Here is a 23,982-nt window from a genome sequence, read left to right on the forward strand (position 1 = left end):
GACAGAGATCTGGGTAAAGCTCCAGTGTGGGTGAGGAATCAGGGCAATAGACGGGTACAGACAGAGATCTGGGTAAAGCTCCAGTGTGGGTGAGGAATCAGGGCAATAGCCTGAGGGTTACATTTTAATCAATCGTAGCGACTTTGTCAAAAGTACCAGATAACAAAACAACTGATAAATCTGCATGCCTATAAACCAATTGCAAAAAAGTGATGAAAAATTCAAAGGACTCATGCTTGTATAATCTAACGAACCGCATTCTTCATGATTCTAAAGTCCATCTGAAAAGCAGATTAAGTTCTAGGGCTCTGTGGGCACATCAACCTTTGGTTAAAAAAAAGACAAACGAAAGTCGTTTCCGTGGGACATGACCGCAGCAGAATCCTCTAGACCCAAGCCTCTCCCATTCCACATGCAGGACTCAGCAGCTTTCACGCGGAGAGAAGGGAACCCACGCAGCTCGGGAGATATAGCCCCCCCAGGAACCACTGGGACTTCTGACACTGTGACAGGGCAGCAGAGAAAGCCAATCTCCACCGAACTAGCTTTGAATTTTTTTTTTTTTTTATTGCAGAAGAGGATTTTGCAGTTGAGCTGTGCTGGTACACAGTCAAGCACTAGGTGGCGCTGTGGAGGCACTGTACAGCAAAAAACACAAGGGAGGACAAGGATCCCTTCATTTTAATCTCAAAGCTCCGTTTATTCATTCTGCTCTGTGTTGTGCAAGAGCCTTTCCTCAGATTTGAACTTTTAAGGATATTAGCAAAAATAAATGGCACAGTGGGACTGTTACAAATGGGCCAGGAGTTGAGAGTAAGGACTGGTTTCACTAACCAATAATTTTGGACTGCCTTAACTAAGGTAACATCAGTTAGTCCAAAGGCAGTTAGTGCTGGCAGTGTCTGTGAAACCAGCAGGATTTATAAACAGTACTGCAAATGTTAACCGATTTTGCTGTATCCAATAATTAGCTAACTTAAATAGCAAATAAAACGCTGTGGAAATATAAAGGGTTTAGAGCAGAGGTTTCAAACTCAGTTCCTGGAGGGTGGCAGTGTCTTCAGGTTTTTGTTTCACCCGAGCTCTCAATTACTTAATTGGTCTAATTATTTGATTAAGTGGACACATTTAACGCTTCTCTTCAGGCCTCAAAATGTTTCATAGGTAGTGTACCTTCAATCAAGTGCATTTTTAAAACCATCAACTGTAAAAGATCTTGAAAAATATTAAATATGTTAAATTGAACAAATAATTAGATCAATTATGTTAATTGAGCTTAAGTTTAAATGAAAATCAGAAGACCCTGCGGCCCTCGAGGACTGGAGTTTGACACCCCTGGTTTAGAGTGTACGCTGTTCCAAGCTGAGCCACTGCGTACAGCTACTGGCGCTTGGACACAGCTGCCCATGGAGTCTACAAAGTGTTGGAATGTGGATCTGATAGAGAGCGGTGGGGTCCCCTTGCCTGGAGAGCCTGGTCAGGTGCGTCCCTTCAGGACTCCAATGCATCACGATATGGCAGGGCAAGTAGAGTGAACTGCAGTCACTCCTGGAAATCACAGCATGTGGTGCATGAGAATGCATGTTTGTTTTAAATGAAGCCAAGTGTGGGGGGTGAGCAGAAATGAGACCTTTCAAACTAATGCAAGGCGTGTCTGGCAAAGCTTGGGTGTCTAATAAATTAAACCTGCAGTAAAACCTGCTAAGAATAAGACTGCTATATTCAGTGGATACTTGTTTCATAACCTCAGCTTTGTTCCAGCCCAGTCACGTTTCAAAGCATGAGAAACCCTGCAGGTTTGGGTGCTACAACAAGGCAAATGGTGCATTTAATCTTTTGTTGTGTCAGTGGGAAGGTGAGTTTGTTTTTTATCAGTCTCCAAGTACAAGGCTCGTTCTAGGTTGAGTCAGTGTGTTGAGTTGATTCCATTAGAACTGAGCTTGTGGAGAGCGTGCTGTTATCTGGGGGAGAGACAGAACAGACAGTAGAGACGGGCAGTCCTGGGTTCAAATCTCAGCTTGGCGTGCACCTCCTATAGTCTAAGTTCTTCTGTAGAATCAGCCCAATAGCACTGCTGTTAAAATTATGCTGATGTCTCCCTTTTAAAGGTAAGTGGGGTTCTCGTAACTTCATTGTGCTTAATGCAAGGCTTTGTTGTGCAGTATTGGGCCATGTTTTGATGGAACAGCTATTTTGATTGTGTTACCGTATTATCGATGACGTGACAGTTCAATCCAGTGACAGACTGCTCTACATTGATAGTTTTTCAGAAGCGCAAAAGGAAGAGGTTTGTTGGAGTGTGTTGCAATGCCCTGGTCTTGATAATAGATTCAGACCTGTCCCGCTGACCCTGTTCTGGATTTCCATGTAGCGGTCTTTCAGTGCTTTTTTTTTATATTCATTTCACTGCCTTTGGACCAAAAAAATGTACGAGGTACAAAACCCCTTGGGACACATTTGTATCTATTATATGAATTGCTTTTGGAAAGGAGAAAAGTCCTCGATTTAGTTACAAAACTGAGAACCAAGCAGCTCCCGAGTACTTAGGATCCCTTGAGTTACAGCACTGTTCTAGTGTTGAAGAAGACAAACAGGTGTTTCAGCTGTTCTAGTTGGTGTTACATGGTAACTGGGGTAGCAGGTGTTTTACTTACGGACCTGTCAAAACCTTGTCCAGGTTTATCGTATTTTAAAATGTTCAAATCCATGTTTAATTGAAATAAAGTGCTTTGGGATTCTTCAGTGAAGGCATTTATTTTGATGTGACTGCTTGTGGCACAAGGCTTGGAAAGTCAAGCAGAAACCCAATCAGTGGGTGCTGTTTTTTTTAGAATGTGTTTTTTACATTCTCTGATATACAGAATCTTTGTGTTCCAGAACACTGAAGTTCAATAAAGTAATGCCTCTGTGGGCTGTATTTTCAAGTCTTTTGATCTTTATTGACTCCTAGGAGAAAATTCTGCATGAATATTACAAATCAGAGAAGCACCCCTGGAGTGTGTGTATGAGTAGTTGTTTGGTTCTAAGGCTGTTGTTTTTTTTAATTGAAGACACGAGGAAGCTCTCCATCTGTCTATTGACTTTAACAGGTACAGCAACTGATAACTGGAAAACCAAAAAGTGTAGCTAATATTGTGAGATACATTGTTGACTGCGTAACTGGTCGTAGATCTCCTAGTTCAAAAGGTTACAAAACATCCTCCAGTGTTTACAACAATGTCATCGCTTTACCTTTTACTGTTCTCTCTGTTATTATCATTGTTGCTCTGTGTTTTTCAACATTATCACATAATCTGCTTGGAATCTTGTGGACGTTGTTAGTGTATCCAGGTCATGCTCCCATCTCAGCTCCCAAGAAATAATGATGGCTGATTTATGACCTGTTTAAAAATATATCGCTGCACTGTGGACAGCACAGGATACAGCCAGTGTAAAGGCTATGTGCTTCTTGTAAACACTGCAGTGATCTTCTGGGGGTGTCTGTTGGGTTTCTCTGGTCACACCTGGAGAGGAGGGCAGACTGGCGATGTGTGATGCGGCGTGTTGTTGTTGTTGTCATTGTTATTGTTGTTATCTTGACTGTCTCCTTGCTGTTCTCCCTGCTGTATGAATTTATGCAGCCCTAACCTCTCTCCCTTAGATAATTGAAACTGAGAATATGATGGACCGAATTGTCAGTGGATTGTCAGAGTCTAGTATCAAGGTGCGGTTAGCGGCCGTCAGGTAGGCAACTCTTCTCTACCTTCTCTTCTCTCCACACTGTCTGCTGGGTGACCCCTTCTTCCCTCCCCCAGCAACCCCCACCCCTGTGAGCAGGGGGTACACAGATCCTGGATAGACATGACAAAGCTTCATTCTCTCTGGCATTGTCACTGCAATGCAAACAGCGCTGTCTGATTTGTAACACATTTACTCGTTACGCTACAATTCCATGTGCAGCTGCACAGTAACCAGGCTGTAACCTGATCAAGTCTATTGGGTGAAGGGGGGTCCCCTCTCGGTTTGGAGTCACCTGCGTGTTGCGTGCAGTGTAACGTGATTCTGTCAGCAAATACGGGGGTGTGACGATTCAGGATGTTTAGTAGATCACATTTTTGCTTCCGTCTAGTTGTCTTTATACAACATTTCTTTGCCTTCAAACTGTTTCTCGCTTACCTATTCTTCTGCCCTAAAATATCCGCTCTTTGTCTCCAGCAGTGTGCTGTAGTGTACTGTTTGTTGTGCACATTTCAGACCTGTTCAATGTTTGCTCCACGGAGTGCACTTGAGTGTTCAAGGCAGTGGGAGCTCAGTGGGAGTTGATGTCGGAGGGCCAGTGAATGCTGCTGATGTCGTCTCTCCTCTCCTCTCCTCTCCTCTCCTCTCCTCCGCTCCCCTCCAGGTGTCTGCACAGCCTGTCTCGCTCCGTTCAGCAGCTCCGGACCAGCTTCCAGGACCACGCTGTGTGGAAACCACTGATGAAGGTGAGGAGGGAGTGGCAGAGGGAGAGGCAGGCAGGTGGTTTTAGAGGCAGAGAGGGAGGCAAAGAGGGGTCAAACCTGCAAGTCGAATAGGTGATCGTTTTGGCAAATGCTTTCTTTAGTGTTCAAGCTACTTGTTTTGTACAGTGACATTTTCAGGCAGTATTCCACCAGAACAGCCTTGATTTTTAGCAGCTTGGATAAAATTGTTGAAAATGTCACCTGGAGCTACTAGGTATTGCATTCTGTATTGTGTTCCAAAAAAAGAATGGACTGTGCAAAGGCCACTCCATCTTGAAGTACACACTCATATACATATCTGTCTCCTCTCTCGCTCCCTCCCTCCCTCTCCCTCTACCCCCTAGCTGCTACAGAATGCTCCGGAAGAGGTCCTGGTCATGGCCTCCTCCACACTGTGCAACCTGCTGCTTGAGTTCTCCCCCAGCAAGGAGGTGAGTCTGAGCAAGAGGTCTCATGCACAGTAATAGAGCAATCCTTCACTACTGTGTGCAGGGTTAGGGGGGTTGCTCTGCCCTCTATGCATATGATGGTAGTTAACAAGTACTGGTGTCATGGTCAGTGTATTGGTCAGTGTTTGATTCTGGCTTTGTCTGTGAACGCCTCGCTTGCTGTGTCCCTGCAGCCGATTCTGGAGTCCGGAGCGATCGATCTTTTGTGCAGCCTGACTCAGAGTGAGAGCCCAGCGCTGCGGGTCAATGGGATCTGGGCACTCATGGTGAGTATCCACACTCAATGTATATATACTTATGTATTGAAGAGGTGTAATACCCGTCTCCTGTATCGATGAGGTTATAATACCCACTTAGTATTGATGAGAAGGCCTGTGTCTGTAATGTAGACTTATTGAAAACGAGAAGCAGTGTACAGTATACTGCAGGTGTCCCTGATATCTGTGTGAGATTCTCGCCTCCTCACTCACTGGTACCTGTGTGGTCCCCCCTCTCTCTCTCGTATGTGTAGAACATGGCGTTCCAGGCAGAGCAGAAGATCAAGATGGATATCCTGCGAGCGCTGAGCACGGAGCAGCTCTTCAGACTGCTCTCTGACCCTGATGTCAACGTGCTCATGAAGACCCTGGGACTGCTGAGGAACCTGCTCTCCACACGGCCGGTCAGCACAGACAAGCACACGGTGCTGCATACGCACTGACGTGCACGCACGCACGCACACACGCACGCACACACGCACACGCGCGCGCACACACGCACACGCACACACGCACACACGCACACACAGATACTGACATACTTATACACACAGACACACACACACACAGATACCGACCTATATATACACACACACACACACACAGATACTGACTTATATATACACACAGACACACACAGATACTGACTTATACACGCACACTAACATTATACATATATACAAATATATATATATACTGTGTGTGTATATATATATATATATATATATATATATATATATATATATACACATATACATATATATATATATACACATATACATATATATACATATACATATATACATACAGACAAACAAACAGACAGGCACTCACACCGATATATATATACAGTATACACTATAGAAAGTCTACACCCCCTTTCAAAATGTTCACCTTTTGTTGCCTTATAGCCTGGAATGAAAATGCATTAAAATAGTTTTTGTTTTTTCATTTATCTACACATCCTACCCCACAACTTCCAAGTGAAAATAATATTCTAGAAATTTGTAGAAAATTAATTAAAAATAAAAACTGAAATAGCTTGGTTGGATAAGTGCACCATTTTTCTCGCCATTATGAGAGCAATATACTACTTCCTGCAGTACAATACTGTCCAAGTAATGCTTAAGAGGGTGTAGTAACACAGTCTGTTCCAACACTGCTTTTATACAGACAGGGGGTTTGTAAGTAATCAACAAAAGTTGGGACACCTGTAGGAATTGTTGGCATCAACTTTCAAGGCTTAATTTACTTCCATTGCTGCAGAACAGCTGTAAGTTGTTAACCTATTGCTTGTTCCCTGAAAAAGGCCTTTTTGTATAACTCTGAAATGTACATTATTTTTCAGTTTTTGGTAACCTTTTTTTTTTTAACCTCTGGCAGTTTACCGCTTACCTTTGTACCATTTCAGGTTATTCATTGGACTTGAACTGCTTAAATTTCAATAAAAACTGGAAAAAATGGGGGTGTTCTAAAACTTTGACCGGTAGTGTGTGTGTGTGTATATATATATATATATATATATATATATATACAGTACTGTGCAAAAGTTTTAGGCAGGTGTGAAAAAATGCTGTAAAGTAAGAATGCTTTCAAAAATAGACATGTTAATAGATTATATTTATCAATTAACTAAATGCAAAGTGAGTGAACAGAAGAAAAATCTAAATCAAATCCATATTTGGTGTGACCACCCTTTGCCTTCAAAACAGCATCAATTCTTCTAGGTACACTTGCACAAAGTCAGGGATTTTGTAGGCATATAGTCAGGTGTATGATTAAACAATTATACCAAACAGGTGCTAATGATCATCAATTCAATATGTAGGTTGAAACACAATCATTAACTGAAACAGAAACAGCTGTGTAGGAGGAATAAAACTGGGTGAGGAACAGCCAAACTCAGCTAACAAGGTGAGATTGCTGAAGACAGTTTACTGTCAAAAGTCATACACCATGGAAAGACTGAGCACAGCAACAAGACACAAGGTAGTTATACTGCATCAGCAAGGTCTCTCCCAGGCAGAAATTTCAAGGCAGACAGGGGTTTCCAGATGTGCTGTCCAAGCTCTTTTGAAGAAGCACAAAGAAACGGGCAACGTTGAGGACCGTAGACGCAGTGGTCGGCCAAGGAAACTTACTGCAGCAGATGAAAGACACATCATGCTTACTTCCCTTCACAATCGGAAGATGTCCAGCAGTGCCATCAGCTCAGAATTGGCAGAAAACAGTGGGACCCTGGTACACCCATCTACTTTCCGGAGAAGTCTGGTCAGAAGTGGCCTTCATGGAAGACTTGCGGCCAAAAAGCCATACCTCCGACGTGGAAACAAGGCCAAGCGACTCAGCTATGCACGAAAACACAGGAACTGGGGTGCAGAAAAATGGCAGCAGGTGCTCTGGACTGATGAGTCAAAATTTGAAATATTTGGCTGTAGCAGAAGGCAGTTTGTTCGCTGAAGGGCTGGAGAGCGGTACACGAATGAGTGTCTGAAGGCAACAGTGAAGCATGGTGGAGGTTCCTTACAAGTTTGGGGCTGCATTTATGCAAATGGAGTTGGGGATTTGGTCAGAATGAATGGTCTCCTCAATGCTGAGAAGTACAGGCAGATTCTTATCGATCATGCAATACCATCAGGGAGGCATCTGATTGGCCCCAAATTTATTCTGCAGCATGACAACGACCCCATACATACAACGAAAGTCATTAAGAACTATCTTCAGCGTAAAGAAGAACAAGGAGTCCTGGAAGTGATGGTATGGCCCCCACAGAGCCCTGATCTCAACATCATCGAGTCTGTCTGGGGTTACATGAAGAGAGAGAAGCAACTGAGGCTGCCTAAATCCACAGAAGAACTGTGGTTAGTTCTCCAAGATGTTTGGGCCAACCTACCTGCCGAGTTCCTTCAAAAACTGTGTGCAAGTGTACCTAGAAGAATTGATGCTGTTTTGAAGGCAAAGGGTGGTCACGCCAAATATTGATTTGATGTAGATTTTTCTTCTGTTCACTCACTTTGCATTTTGTTAATTGATAAATATAAACTATTAACATGTCTATTTTTGAAAGCATTCTTACTTTACAGCATTTTTTCACACCTGCCTAAAACTTTTGCACAGTACTGTATATATATATATATATATATATATATATATATATATATATATATATATATATACACGCAGTCGCACACACACTGACACACACAGGTGATGGTGTTCCTCTGTTCTGTTGACAGCACATCGATCAGATCATGAGCTCTCACGGGAAGCAGATCATGCAGGCGGTCACTCTGATCCTGGAGGGAGAGCACAACATCGAGGTCAAGGAGCAGGTGGGTCACGTCCACTCATTTCATTACACTGCACTTCATGCCTGGGCCAGAACCATTGCTTTTTTGACAGAGACGAATAGTTGGGATAAACTAAAAAAATAAAAATGAATCCTGTATTTGATGTGTGGTGCTCCATTAGAGAACGTACTGCTTCGTCACACTTTGCTGTTTGTGCACTGTATTTATTATATTCATGTTCTAAAGCGTCATGTCATTGGCCTGTAACCACAGCGGCATTTCCATCTATCTGAAACCGTCGCACCTTTCACTGCCTTATTACTTCACAATCACGTGGCGTGGGATTGGTCGACTGTCAGAGGTGGGCGGTCCCTTTTCTGTTGGACTTTTCGGTGCTCCCCCTACTTCATAGCAGCTGCACTGCACCAGGAGGGTTTCTGTGTGTATATTGCTGGAAAACAGACTACAGCTGGTCCCTATGAGACACTCAGGTTCTCATTGCAGTAGAGACTGGTTGTGTTTTAATTTACCACAAGGGGGCACAACAACACCATGGATTCCCTGCTGCTGCCAATCAATGCATAACTGTAGATTTAAGAAGTCAATGGACCTGATTTTCCACTGTGGGCATTTATTATGGAGGGTGCAATTTGCCAGTAATTTGCCCATAGGGAAAATATTGACCTCTGTCTATTACCCTAGATGGTGTAGGTCCCCTGCTGGTAACCTTGCATGCAGATAACAATGTGAAGCTCTCATGTGAAAGTCGTACCTCCTTACATAACGCAGTAAAGGTCAGTTTCTGCAGAAGATTTGCGTTCATTAAACATTTTAATGATGGCTTTAAAAAATGACCCCGGCTTCATGCCACGTCTTGCTGTTTAAGTCGTTTTGTCATTGAGTCAAACAATGCGCTGGATAATCTTCACTGATAATTGGATTCTAAGTAAGTGTCAGTTTGTGTGACCGCATTCAAAATAACAAAGTGAGGTGAAAGGCCTCCATAAAGCCAGGCTACGCACATCACTGTCATTGCTTTGTGCACCTCCCAGGTGACTGTGACAGGCTTCTCTCTGCTGTAGTGCCAGCGTGGATTCCATGTCCGCAGGGTAGCTAAGCTCATGCTGATGTCTTCGGCGAAGGCCTCGATTGGATTTGCCTGGAATTGAATTGCATTTCCTGTAGTGACTTGTTCTAAATTGCTGTAATGACAGTGCCACCATCACAAGGACCCCTGTCTGAAAGGTGAGGTGAAGCATAATGACAGTGCCGTCATCACAAGGACCCCTGTCTGAAAGGTGAGGTGACATGGATGGTTCTGTGGGGCTGATCACGGGAAGAGGCTTCCTCTCTGGAACATTGGCCCCTTTCCACGACCTCATGTTTCTCACTCTGCCGCAGAAGGCGATGAGTTATATGAACCTTTCCCTCTGTGCTCCATCATTACATCGTACAGTGGTGATAGCCAAGCGTCTTCGTGCAAAACAAATTCTGCAGCCTTGAACCAGTGACTCTTTTTCAATCAGTTGCTGAGAGTATAGTTATAAAGAAGAGAGATTCATTTTTTTTTTTTTATCCGAGATAGACTCCGGTTTCATGCTGGTTCCTGTGTTACAGGGTTCAGTTTCACGCTGGTTCCTGTGTTCTAGGCTCCAGTTTCACGCTGGTTCCTGTGTTCCAGGGTTCAGTTTCACTCTGGTCCTGTTTTTCAGACGCTCTGTATCTTGGCTAACATTGCTGACGGAACAACCGCCAAGGATCTGATTATGATCAATGATGACATCCTACAGAAGATTAAATATTACATGGTGAGTGTGTGCACAGGTATATCGGGTGGGTGTCTTTGATTGGAAAGTGAAAACGCCTGCTGACTGAAAGCATGTTTCAGGACCCCACTAGTAAAATTAAATGCAGCGCTCCCGCTGTATTTCACCATTCAGTAATTCACTGATCTCATTACTTCACTTCACTTGTTGACAGTATATTGTAAAAGTCCTGAATGTTGCGGTAAGTCAGATAGCGAAGAAAGAGGGAGCCCTCCTAAATGGAGAAGAGATGGTGATGTTAATAATTTTCACACACTATCGATTAGTGAAATCTGTTGTCCCAGACCTCTGTCCCTCTCTGTGTTTCAGGGGCACTCCAATGTGAAGCTGCAGCTCGCCGCCACCTTCTGCATCTCCAACCTGATCTGGAACGAGGAGGAGGGTGAGAGAGAGAGAGAGATAGAGATAGAGAGAGAGAGAGAGAGAGAGAGAGGAGGCAGCCCTCTCCTCTCCTTTACAAACCCATCAGTGTTGAAAACTGTGCGCCTTCATCTAAACAGTCGAGTCTGGTTTGCATGATCATCAGGTTCATACTGAACAGTCAGCTACCAACCAGGGTCCTGTTATAGGAGCGCAAGCCCAGGGCTTTAAAACCGGTTTCTTTCCTCTTATCACTGGCACCCTTTCCTTCCCTTCACTTTTATATGTGAAATGTGAGTCACTTATTTAAGAAGTGTGGCTATAGCAACACTATTGACCTTACTAGTCATGCCTTAATAATAATGTTAATAAAGCTATTAAGAGGTAAGGGAATAGTCTCTTGGCCATGTGCCATTGCTATTGCAGCTGTGAGGCGGTGTCTGCTATTGCAGCTGTGAGGTGGTGTCTGCTATTGCAGCTGTGAGGTGGTGTCTGCTATAGCTGGATGTTTAGATGTTTCTAAAACCCTTTATTTTACAGGCTCTCAGGAGCGGCAGGACAGGCTCAGAGAGATGGGTTTTGTAGATATTCTACACAAACTGACACAGTCTGCTGACCCCAGCCTCTGTGATCGGTGAGTCTGAGGAAGGGACTACAGCCTGGTTAGAGAGGCTGGGGGTTACAGAGCCAATTCTGACTATACAATTGCCAGGAGGTGTTCTTTGTGTACTGAGAAGTATCCCGGCAATTTACTGTACTTTTACACTTTTTTTAAAAGGAATATTATTTTTCTATAATTACTGTTCATCTTAAAAACATGTCTAACCTCAGCCGTTGTGAATTGACCTGTTGATTTTCTTTCTTTCTTTCTCTCTCTCTCTCTCTCTCTCTCTCTGTCTCAGAGCGAAGACCGCGATGCAGCAGTACCTGGCGTGATGGCAGCCCCCCCTCCACCCCCCCCAGTCGGGGGCGAGGTCACTGATCCGCCGCTCGGAGGTCGCTAGGAGGTCACCTAGAGCAGCAGCAGCAGCTCCTGCTCCTCTGCCAGCGCAAGCAGCTCATCGGAAACACGTTCATTTGAGTTTGGGGTTTTTTGTTTTTGTTTCGTTTTTCGAAGAGAAATCTTTCAGGATTTATTAAAGATTAAATTAATTTAAAAGAAGAAGAAAACAAGAGAGGAACACTCATTCGCACACAGACTCTACAGAAGAATCTTGTTTTGTTAATGTTAATGGGGTGTCCTCTCTTCCTTCTTTTCTATGTACAGACTGAGAGAGAGAGAATGAGACTGAGGAGGAACAATCTGAGGAGAGGGGGGTCTCTCCCAGTTTTAGTATGCTTTTCTTTTTTTAAGGGCGAGGTAAAACAAAAAAAAAAAAAACCACCTAAATTCTGCTTTTGTTTGTTTTGTTTGTTTTATGTTTTTTTATTTTGTGGACAGTTACCTCAGGTTTAATTTGATTTTGTTGTGTGAAGATCTTCTGTCCTTCGATGCCGGTGTTTCCAGTGCGAGAGCGAGAGAGGTAGGACGAGCCCTGCCCGCACTCACACTCTGACGTCTCTAAACAAATCTGTTGAACCGGAGTGTCAGAGATATTTATGGACTGACTGATAAACTGGGGTGGCCCCCTTTCTGGCTTTTTAAACTTTTTGGAGCTCCTGGAATGACTGTTTTCAATGAAATATATGCAGACATGATGAATTACTGTACTGAGGCAACGCAGAGTGATTTCTTGGAGTAGTGGTTGGGAGTGTGTTTGCTGGTACAAGCACGAGGAGAGAGCAGGGTGTAGTTTGTTTTTTAGGCAGGTGTTTCTGGGTTTCTTTATGCTTTCATAGGACACTTAAAGATCTATTGAATCTTCTTTGAAATATACTACAATGTCTGTGATCTGAGAGCTCAGTCGGTGATAGGAATCGAAAACTCTACAAATGACTGTCCATTCGACTCTGAACCGGGGAGGTTATGCTTGGAGAGGGTCACAGGCAGCTCTGAACCGGGGAGGTAATGCTTGGAGAGGGTCACAGGCGGCTCTGAACCGGGGAGGTTATGCTTGGAGAGGGTCGCAGGCGGCTCTGAACCGGGGAGGTAATGCTTGGAGAGGGTCACAGGCAGCTCTGAACCGGGGAGGTAATGCTTGGAGAGGGCCACAGGCGGCTCTGAACCGGGGAGGTTATGCTTGGAGAGGGTCACAGGCAGCTCTGAACCGGGGAGGTAATGCTTGGAGAGGGTCACAGGCGGCTCTGAACCGGGGAGGTTATGCTTGGAGAGGGTCGCAGGCGGCTCTGAACCGGGGAGGTTATGCTTGGAGAGGGTCACAGGCAGCTCTGAACCGGGGAGGTAATGCTTGGAGAGGGCCACAGGCGGCTCTGAACCGGGGAGGTAATGCTTGGAGAGGGCCACAGGCGGCTCTGAACCGGGGAGGTTATGCTTGGAGAGGGTCACAGGCAGCTCTGAACCGGGGAGGTTATGCTTGGAGAGGGTCGCAGGCGGCTCTGAACCGGGGAGGTAATGCTTGGAGAGGGTCACAGGCGGCTCTGAACCGGGGAGGTTATGCTTGGAGAGGGTCGCAGGTGGCTCTGAACCGGGGAGGTAATGCTTGGAGAGGGTCACAGGCAGCTCTGAACCGGGGAGGTTATGCTTGGAGAGGGTGACAGGCGGAGCTACTTGTGTGTTTCAAAGTGTCTGTTCTCTAGATACCTGGGATACAGTAACTCCTTCACTGGAGTTACTATTAAAAAGTGTACAATAAATAAAGGAAGGGCCACATTTTTAGTTTTTAAACTGCATAACCTTTAATAAAATACATCTTTACCTCCCCCCCTCCCCACAGAAAAGAAGGCACATGCCCTTCAATAAAATATGTCTTTACCCCCCCCCCCCACAGAAAAGCAGGCACATGCTTTTTAATAAAATACATCTCCCCCCCCCCCCCCCCCTTACAGAAAAGCAGGCACATGCCTCATGCAGCTCCAGCAGTCCGGTCAGGAGGCCAGTGCAGCTGCTCGTTGTGAATCACACGAGGGTTAGACGTCACGGTGCAGCACCAGCGATTCTACCACGATGCGGACCTGATTTCTCTGCTGTCGGTATGAACACAAGTTCCATTACCATGGCTCACCAGAGGGTTCTCGGAAGAGCCCACATTGGAGCTCACATTGTGCAGTGCAGTCAATGTGGATCACACACATGGAGATCGGTACGATACGCTGATCTGGGCCTGGTAATGGGACTCGGACCGTGACAAGTCATAACGTGATCTGTGTCCTGTGATTCTAGGGTGACCTGGGTGTCATGAAATGTATGGGTGTCAGGATCCCTATGGGATTGGGACAGGTGTGTGGGGATATGTGTCATCTCTGATTGGGATTTGTGTTGAGGTTTGAAGTCCCACGCTGGTTCACTCCAGCAGCACTGTGCACCCAGCTCATGCCCTGTGACAATCCCCATGGGTTAGGGTTCACATATATTCTCCTGCCTCCCATGTTCATAAGGGTATTCAGATGCTCGACCCTGATTAAGAGCTAAGCTTGGACTACCTTACCTAAGGCAAAAGTAGGAAGTCCAAGAGAAGTACTCTTCAGGGGCTGTTAACCAGACACTAGATGGTTTGTGCAGAGTTGCAGTGTTATTCATTGATTGGGCAGTTACTTTTTTGTAGAAATTGTATTGTCTTCCTATTCCAGATTACATTCTTCCTTTTTGAAACAGTATTCCAGATAGCAATTGATTAACTGGGCACAGAAAATATAGTTTGAAAAAATATCGATGACTGTACCGCCCACAGACGTGATTATTTTAATATTGCTGTTCAGTAAAAGCTTGTGCACTACAGTGGAATGCGAGGGGTAGTTAACTGTAATATAGCTTTGCGCGTGGTACTGGATGAGTACCGGCATGAACATGTGTTACTAGCTGTACTCACATCGACTAGATGTGGTCATCAATCAGGAGACAGAGAGCAGCAAATCAGATGCTAGTTAACACCTAAGCAGGAAAAGACGCCCGCTGCTTGTCTTTGGCAGAAATACTGTATAGCAAGGTAGGGCGTTCAGTGCAGTTTCATTGATCAACTTAGATAATGTTATTAACTATGCGCATTACAGAAATGTAATTATTGAATCGATTGTCCAGTATTTATGTCTGTATATAATGAGGAATGGAATCGGTTGAAAAATCAATTTTCGATTTAATCGTAGCAGCCCTAATGAGTATATGAGTGGACAGCTGGAACAGTTACAATAGCAGACTAAGGCTGTGCCCGAATCTGAATTTGTTACGAGCTTTCTTGTGAAGCACCTGATTTTCAACGGTGGGTGGTGCTTCAATTTGCTAATTACTGTTTGATCAGGTAATCAGTCTTGTATGGTTTCACAGATCTCGATTAGCGCAAATCCAGGAATACCCAGTTACTTAGTGAGGTAGTCCAAGATTAGTGCTATTTATAGTCTGTGAAACCAGCCATTTGAGACAAAGACAAATTGTGCATTAGAACTTTACACCATCACCATCGAAAGGGCCACCACTTACACTGGACCACTTACACTGGTCTTTTCACCTGAAGTAAGCTGCTTCATTTTAATCAGAAGGAAGGTCACAGCAGCCAGCATCTTGATCTGCAACCCTCAGGAAGGTTCGAACACATGCAGTCACGCCAGCCTGGTGAAGATAGGACTCTGCGAGCACCCTCTGCATCCACTGCTGGTGCATTTAGAGGGGACAGTGGGATCTGTTATCTTTTAAACAAGCACATTTCAGGAGTGGCTCTTCACAGTAAAGCAAACGCGGGGGACGATATGACAGTGAATATGATTGCATAAAGTAAATCAATTGCCCAGAACACAGTGAAACACACGCACTGCAACTCATTTTTTGGCATAAAGTAAAAAGAACCGTTGTTCAATAAAAAGGGCTGAACACCTTCGATACGTCACAGTGAAGGCACGAACGGCTGGGTAGCTGAAACTTTATCTCTGGCACACAAATGGAACAAGAAGTGCATGTTTCTGATAAGATGATGGGGTCAACTTTTATTTGGTTTGACCTGATTTTATTCCTGCAATGAGAAAAAAAGCAAGTGGTATAAAACTGGAGGGGGAGAGTTAAATCAATGTGTAACACTGCAGCCCATTGAAATGGCTGCATCCTGTTTTATGTTATTTATTTATTTATTTTTGCTAGGTTTGAAACTTTTAGGAACTTTCATTGCCTGATCAAAAGTAGGACCTCAGGGACAGGAGTCCTGCTGCTCAGTTTTCCTACAGCACAAGCGGAACGGAACACACTCCCAGCAGTGAAGTGCAGGGGGTGGATTGCTTTGAGGATCACTATTAAACCAGTTTGAGCCCAACTTCCAAGGGGATTCAGTACAGAAACCTTCCTCAGCTCCTGCTGACCAGATGCTCTCCTGAAGGGGCCACCACAGCTGCCACGGGGCTCAGCAGCAGGCATTAAAAACACAGAAAGACAGATCCGGACTCCAGTCATGCTCCAACAACGACGAGGCAAAACATAGAACAAATACATACATTAATAATAAAGCTTTTTTGTTTAAGTAACAAAGGTAGAAAAATAAAATCTCTCTCTCATCCTGCCAGTGTTCCACTGGCCGCGGCAATGCAGGGTTGGCAGCGATTCTGCACGATCACTGGCTGTGATGGTGTGTTTGTGTGCGTGTAGGAGTGTGTTAGTGCTGCACTGTTCCCACGGCCCCTTCACAAATCCATTTCATCATCTCACTTCATGCAAATAAATAAGATAAATACAGATGAGTGAATGAATAAAAAAGAAATAATAAAAAAAAACAATCACCACCTCTCCCCTATTAATAAGCAAAATTCAGAAGCTTCCCACCCTTTGTGTCAGAAGCAAAGGGAGAGGAGGGCACTGGCCCCCTGCTTCCTTCAGAGTGACTCCACTGCACTGACAACCAGGGCCCAGAGACTGCAGCTGTCACACCTTTCCACCAGGGCTGGTATGGCAAGCTTCACGAACAAGAGGCTTGGATTTCAAGCTGATGGGCAACACTAGAGTAGTCGTGATGATAGTGCCAGCGACGCGTGTTCACTACTGCATTGCACTGGAGTCTCCCACTCGTGGTTTTGTTTTAATCCATTTTTATTTGGAGGTGTTCAAAGGGAGAGGTTTGGAGGGGGTGCTCTAATTCAAAACCCCCTGAACCCCTCTGGTTGTGAGGCTGCATGTCTGTCTGTCTGACTGACTGCCTGTCTATCAGCCTGTCTGTGAGCTGTCCTGCATTGGAGGCAAAAAAAGTGAAGGAACTGGAGATGAGAATGTGGAGGGCAGCGCTGGCAGAAACAGCAGCAGCACCTTCAATGTATCTGTCTGTCTGCAGGAGTGAGGTCTCTCTTTAGTCTTGTCTCTAGTCTTCACAGAGTGGTCCCCTCATCATCAATGAACTGGATGCAGTCAATCTGGGTTTGCCCCGGCCTCTGCGCCCCCCTCTGGAACAGTTCCAGGGGGCTGGCCTCCTCGGTGCTGCCCCCTCTGGGTGGCGGGGGGAGGAGCAGCCCCCCCAGGAGGTCCCCTGCCTGGATCCTAAGAGAGTCTGTGGAGGGGTGAGTGGGGGGCCCCTGTCCGAGAGGAGGCAGGAAAGAGTCCAGAGACAGGGAGGTGTGGATGCTGTGTTCGGCCCCTCCAGAGACCAGGCGAGAGGCAGTGGTTGACCAGGGGCCAGGTTGCACTCTGTTGGGGTAGAGGCAGGGAGCGGGCAGGGAGCTGCTGTAGGGGGGGCTGGGGGTCAGGAGGTGGGGCTTCAGCAGCTGCATCATTTCCTGTAGGTCACGGCTGAGCTGGGTCACCTGCTGGGAGAGACCACAGATCTGCAGAGAGGGAGAGACACGTTTAATGTTTAGCGATAGTTTAATCACCGTGCATTTCGATAGATGCTATTGAAAGTTTTTTATGCTGTAGAACTTCACGTGTGATTTACCAGTGCTAACAGAAGTACAAATGAGAACGCTCACCTCCTGGTTCAGCTTGTTGATGCTCTGTCTGCTCTCGTCACTGTTTCCTGGGGCAAATAGACAAGAGAGGGTCTCACACACATGCATAGAAACATGCACATTTCTCACCCGTTAGGAAATAAACACACAGTAACAATAGAAACACACCTCAAAGTTTTCTACATAGTCTTTCTAATGCCATGAGGAAGCCTTACTGAGTTTCCGTGGTGTTTTTGTGATCCAGTCACAACACTCATGATGCATGGATGTAAAACAAGCCATAGCACTTCTAAAGCATGGAGAGAGAGAGGCGCTCTGGTAAGACAAGGCCACTCCTGGGTATTTTACCTGGGGTAGGGGTCGGGGGGCTGGAGTTGCTGCCCAGCATCATGTTTGAGTTGAACTCGAATTTCTGCCCAAAAGCAACATTGCTGTTAGTCTCAATGCCGTCGACAAACCTGCAGAGAGGGTGGGAGGGTTATGCATTTACTGTACATAGCTGAAGGAAAAACAGTACATCTCCTGAGAATAACATTGACTGGAGAGAGGCTGGTCAACCTGAGTACAACCCCAGTACGTGGTTTCATACTACGCGGGATTGTGATCAGGTAGCCAGAACCCGGGTCGGGACCCAGATAGGAGTGCCACTGTGAAAGGGGCTTAAATTAACATAATCTCCTTCCTAAACTGCTGGGTTACCAAGGAGACCAGATAAATCTGCTCCATGGTAACCATGGGAATAGAACGGTGTGCAACCTGTCGCTGCTCGGTGTGCTGGGATTAACTAGCGCCTTCAGCTTCTGGCTCTTTGTCCATCACTGCGCAGCAAGACTACACTCTTATACCGTAAGAGAGAGGGTCAACAGAAAATATTAACTTATTATAAATCTTGTCATGTCATATTTGTGTCAGTCTACTGTGAATGAGATGACAAGCCTACTTAATAACATGAAGTAGAATGTTGTGAAATGTGGTGATCTGATTGGAGGAGTGACTTCATGACTGATAGGAGTGAGAGTCGCCACGCTGCAGGGGCGGGACCCTACCTGGGGCTGAGCTCTGGTGGGGCGCTGAAGCTGACGGCTGGGATCTGCAGCTTGGAGGGCTTGTTGCTCTCGGGGGGCATGCGGAAGGGGCGGGGGGGCAGCAGGGGGGAGTGGAGCACCCGGCTCAGTCTGAGAGGAGAGCGAGGGGGGCGGGAGAGAGGGGAGCGCTCATCATCCTCACACTCCTCATCCTCCAGGATAGAGGGCAGCTTCTTCACAAGACCCCCGTTCACCTCACTCTCCACCTGCAGGGGGCGGTACAGCACAGTGCATTACAATGCATAGAAAATATCCCATAGGGTGCTATACAAGCTGATACCCCTGAAGGACAGGTCAGAGCTTGTATCTTAAACAGCACCCTATACTATTCGAATATATACTTCAATAAGAATGATTAAACAGTATAGCTCATTTTATAGTGGCTGACACACATCATATCAGTGTTTACTATGTATTATAATTCAGTACAGCACTATGCAACGTGATACAGACCAGACCCCTGTTAAATCAATCTCCACTTGCAGTGCCCTGTATCACAGTTCAATACAACGCCGCTGCACACAATCACAACGATCCCAGACAGCACATCTTCTAATGACTGCCATTCATGCCTGGACTCTCAATTGTATTTATTTGTATTTTAAGTACAATTGCTAGTATAGATTCTTTAATAAATCATGATTTTTTTTTGCTTTCATGTGCACCCTCTTCCCTCCCCTCTCTCTGTGCCGCAGGGAGGCTGGTTGCTATTTTTAGCGCTCAGGAGCCATTCTTAGTAACAGCATGCAGGCAGAGCCGCGGGGACGACCTTACTGTGAGAGAGCATGAGGGGAATGAGAATGAGCTGTGAAACAAAGCACAGCACAATGCAATACAATACAATACAATACAGCACAATGCAATACTATACAATACAATATAGCACAATGTAATACTATACAATACAATACAGCACAATGTAATACTATACAATACAATACAGCACAATGCAATACTATACAATACAATACAGCACAATGTAATACTATACAATACATTACAGCACAATGCAAAGCAATAGCAAGCAATGCAATCCAGGTCTGCTCCACTGCTGCATGTCAGTGTTTCTGCTCAAGTCCGATGACTTTTAGCGCCCAGTTCTCAAATAATTTATTGCTAATTTTGTGAAGGGATGAAAATCCCAAGTGGAGTAGAGCAGATATGAATTGATCGACTGAGTTGATTTGGTTCCAGTTTTTGTCAAATTATCGGTGATTAAAAAGAAAAAGAATCAGTCCCAGATTGGTAATGAATATGTTTAAGTGAACGTCTGACAGCTTAAGTACCTGCCTGTGCCAGTGTGTGGCAGGCAGCTGGTGTGCACAGGGCTGAGTGATGCAGCACCCCATTAGCTTGTGTTATTACTAGTCTTTCTTACTGGGGTTCTCTCTATGGGGGTGATATGGTTTGAAGCTGCTGTACAGCGTCTTGTGACATGCATTGTGAAAGGTGCTGTATAAATATCTTGCTGTTGTCATTATACATGCGTGAGTGTGTGTGTGTGTCATTGTGTCTCCCCGCCTCCCCTCTCTCTGTGCCGCAGGGAGGCTGGTTGCTATTTTTAGCGCTCAGGAGCCATTCTTAGTAACAGCATGCAGGCAGAGCCGCGGGGACGACCTCACTGTGAGAGAGCATGAGGGGAATGAGAATGAGCTGTGAGACAAAGCACAGCACAATGCAATACAATACAGCACAATGCAATACTATACAATACAATACGGCACAATGCAATACTATACAATACAATACAATACGGCACAATGCAATACTATACAATACAATACAATACAGCACAATGCAATACCATGCAATACAATACAGCACAATGCAATACAATACAATACAATACAGCACAATGCAATACTATACAATACAATACAGCACAATGCAATACCATGCAATACAATACAGTACAATGTAATACTATACAGCACAATGCAATACTATATAATACAATACAGCACAATGCAATACAATACAATACAATACAGAACAATGCAATACTATACAAAACAATATTATACAAAGCAATACTATACTATACTATCCTATACAGAAGTGCTCCATTGCCTCTGTCATTGCAGACCAGCCAAGGCATTTGCCTGGAACAAGCCATAAAGAAGTGACCCAAACAGAGTCCAGTGTGCAAGGACAAGCTATTATACAAGGTGAATAGACAGCACTGTGCAGCACAAAACTCAGGTCTGTCTTCCCCTGGTAAGATTCTTTCTTGTAATTATGTCATATCTTAATTAATAATGCCCATTTGTACAGTGTGCTTTGCAACAGTCCCTTTGGAAGTTTATTAACATAAAAACAATATTTTTATAATGAAGTTTGGGAACTTCACAAAGTGCGCTTTCTATACTCCGGGCTTATCTTCACACAGCCGCAAGAAATCAGTGTGTGCGTGTGTGCGTGCGTGCGTACGTGTGCACGTGTGTGCATGCGTGCATGTGTGCGTGCGTGCGTGCGAGAGAGAGTTTTATATTAGTGTGAGTTGTAGTAATTGTGTCAGTATTGCTGCCAATGTCTGCTATGAATTTCTGTGTCATCACTGTGTGCCTCTGTCAAAGTGAGCCTCAGTGTGAATCTCAGTGTGCCTCTCAGTGTGTCTCAGAGCCTGTGTACTCACGTCTGTGTTGCTGCCCTCTCTCAGGTTGTAGGTCAGGTCGTGGTGTATCTCAGTGTGTCTCTCAGTGTGTCTCAGAGCCTGTGTACTCACGTCTGTGTTGCTGCCCTCTCTCAGGTTGTAGGTCAGGTCGTGGTGTATCTCAGTGTGTCTCTCAGTGTGTCTCAGAGCCTGTGTACTCACGTCTGTGTTGCTGCCCTCTCTCAGGTTGTAGGTCAGGTCGTGGTGTATCTCTGCTATGAATTTCTGGGCGTATTCTGGGTAGAGCCGCAGCACCTCACGCAGGCCCTTCAGGTTGAGGTACTGCAGGTCACAGTAGGTCAGCGCCTTCACATTGGCGTTCGTCTTGATCACCTGCTCCTTCGTCAGGAAGTCAGAGCCAATGAGATCTCCCTTCCCTGCAACAAGACGAACACGTCACTCACACAGACCTCCTGAGCGAGTCTAGTCCGGGTCTGGACCAGTCTCCTCATTGTTGGGATGAATGTTCTCCCACTGACTGACCATTGCACAGTAATAACTGCATCACTGTATTCCTATCTTGATGAAATGTGCTGCTAAGGTTATTAGGTAACTTACAGCTCTGAGTTCTAACCACTAGACCACACTGCTTCCCTCCCAGTCTCTCAGCTCTAACCACTAGACCACACTGCCTCCCTCCCAGTCCCTCAACTGTAACCACTAGACCACACTGCTTCCCTCCCAGTCTCTCAGCTCCAACCACTAGACCACACTGCCTCCCTCCCAGTCCCTCAACTCTATCCACTAGACCACACTGCTTTCCTCCCAGTCCCTCAGCTCTAACCACTAGACCACACTGCCTTCATCCCAGTCCCTCAGTTTTAACCACTAGACCACACTGCCTTCATCCCAGTCCCTCTGCTTTAACCACTAGACCACACTGCCTTCATCCCAGTCCCTCAGCTTTAACCACTAGACCACACTGCCTTCCTCCCAGTCCCTCTGCTTTAACCACTAGACCACACTGCTTTCCTCCCAGTCCCTCAGCTTTAACCACTAGACCACACTGCCTTCCTCCCAGTCCCTCAGCTTTAACCACTAGACCACACTGCCTCCCTCCCAGTCCCTCAGCTCTAACCACTAGACCACACTGCCTTCATCCCAGTCCCTCTGCTTTAACCACTAGACCACACTGCCTTCCTCCCAGTCTCTCAGCTCTAACCACTAGACCACACTGCCTTCCTCCCAGTCCCTCTGCTTTAACCACTAGACCACACTGCCTCCCTCCCAGTCTCTCAGCTCTAACCACTAGACCACACTGCCCCCTTCCCACTCACTCAGCTCCACTCATTAAGTCACACTGCCTCAACAACTAAATATACCCTCTTTAAACTAAAATATCCTTCAAAACACTTTTCCTCAATAAGTCTCAAAGTCAGTCTCTGCCTCCCCAGCAGAGCTGGGCTATTTCGGGACGTCTGTCAGGAAATAAGCCTGGTGTCTCTCCTTTGAAGCCTGAGGCAAGTAGTAGAACCCCTGCTGCTCAGGGAGGGTCTGCAGTGGGGAAAGCTGCTAGTGTTCTCTGCTGTGAGCGGCAGGTGCCGGTAGAACCAGAAGAGGCCTGTTTGATGTGCTGGAGTGGGTGGGCACAGGGCTGCGAGTCTGAGCATAAACAGTAAACAGACAGCCCAGAAACAGTGTCTCCGCACAGCCAGTCACTGAGGCAGGGTGGTGATACAGCCCTTGGCTGCAGGACAGCATGGACATGCAGAAGTATTCACAGGAGGAGGGAAGGGGGCTGATGAGGGGCCAATTAAATGAAACAGTTGGCCTTTGGAAAAGCAAACGCTCATGTACATCCGACTGCTTTACTCCTCATGGGAACTTCCAAACGGGGCAATTTGTTTTATACAGCAAGACTGAGAACCAAGAGCTTGCATTTTAATGTTGGTGTTGATGATAAAAAAAATATGGACTTTTTGATTACTACATTCTACCCCGCTTATAAAGACATTGATTAAGCCTTCTAGATGGAACATTTGGCTTACATTTTTTTAAAGCAAGTGTTGCGTATTGCTCCATAGTTTAGGCTTACTACGGCACTTCTGTTATCAGACACGTGTTGGTTGTCCAGTTTGTTTATATTCTCGAAAGGAAATGCTCTGTTGTGGTTATGAGCTTCACTGAGATGTTATATCTCAAGCAAGAAGAAAGACATAAATCTGAAATCCCATTCATCTACGAGTATTTTTTATTATAATAATTACATTTATTTAGAGAATTCAGATACCTTTTTCAAGCAATCGGTGTGCTTGAAGGCTGTCAGAGTACATGCTGAATGGCCCGAGAGGTTTATTTTGCTTCACTGGGTATGCCTGCCCTGGTAAACCCCACTGCTAGATCCCTCTACTGCTAGACTGCCGTATTCCTGGAACACGGCCTCCAGGCAGGAACACATGAACTGCTTCTGAGCGTACAGATTCAGCAGGTGCAGGGGGTGATGGGATTGCTCCTGAGGCGCACTCTGTGTGACACAGGCCTGCAGTCTGGGCCGGGTGGATGCAGGTCCTGCTCACAGACTGTGAACAGCAAGAGGAGGAGGCTTGCCAGGGGACACAGCGACATGGGAAGAGAATATTATTAGTCACTTACTGTACATCCCCCGCCACGGCCGC

General features: G+C 45.6%; 2 protein-coding genes across 4 annotated transcripts in view; one reads left to right on the forward strand and one right to left on the reverse strand.

Annotated features, from left to right (window-relative positions):
* The window catches only part of LOC117426806 (armadillo repeat-containing protein 8), a 23,158-nt gene extending 10,604 nt beyond the window's left edge, over positions 1-12,554 (forward strand). For all 3 annotated transcript variants that reach the window (XM_034044843.3, XM_034044844.3, XM_034044845.3), the window contains 10 exons: positions 3,641-3,723; positions 4,382-4,463; positions 4,826-4,912; positions 5,104-5,196; positions 5,442-5,591; positions 8,424-8,519; positions 10,190-10,285; positions 10,613-10,685; positions 11,204-11,297; positions 11,566-12,554. In XM_034044843.3, the coding sequence (XP_033900734.1) occupies positions 3,641-3,723; positions 4,382-4,463; positions 4,826-4,912; positions 5,104-5,196; positions 5,442-5,591; positions 8,424-8,519; positions 10,190-10,285; positions 10,613-10,685; positions 11,204-11,297; positions 11,566-11,599 (888 nt within the window). In that variant the 3' untranslated portion in view covers positions 11,600-12,554. The remainder of the gene's footprint in view (positions 1-3,640; positions 3,724-4,381; positions 4,464-4,825; positions 4,913-5,103; positions 5,197-5,441; positions 5,592-8,423; positions 8,520-10,189; positions 10,286-10,612; positions 10,686-11,203; positions 11,298-11,565) is intronic.
* A 919-nt stretch (positions 12,555-13,473) lies between these two features.
* Positions 13,474-23,982, reverse strand: part of LOC117426223 (potassium voltage-gated channel subfamily H member 8-like) — a 56,949-nt gene continuing 46,440 nt past the window's right edge. The window contains exons 12-16 of the mRNA XM_059033913.1: positions 21,530-21,744; positions 18,676-18,920; positions 17,978-18,087; positions 17,651-17,697; positions 13,474-17,506 (exon numbers count right to left, since the gene is read on the reverse strand). Coding sequence (XP_058889896.1) covers positions 17,054-17,506; positions 17,651-17,697; positions 17,978-18,087; positions 18,676-18,920; positions 21,530-21,744 — 1,070 coding nt within the window. The 3' untranslated portion in view covers positions 13,474-17,053. The remainder of the gene's footprint in view (positions 17,507-17,650; positions 17,698-17,977; positions 18,088-18,675; positions 18,921-21,529; positions 21,745-23,982) is intronic.

The sequence above is a fragment of the Acipenser ruthenus genome, chromosome 11, assembly GCF_902713425.1.
Source record: "Acipenser ruthenus chromosome 11, fAciRut3.2 maternal haplotype, whole genome shotgun sequence".
Classification (NCBI taxonomy): Eukaryota; Metazoa; Chordata; class Actinopteri; order Acipenseriformes; family Acipenseridae; genus Acipenser; species Acipenser ruthenus.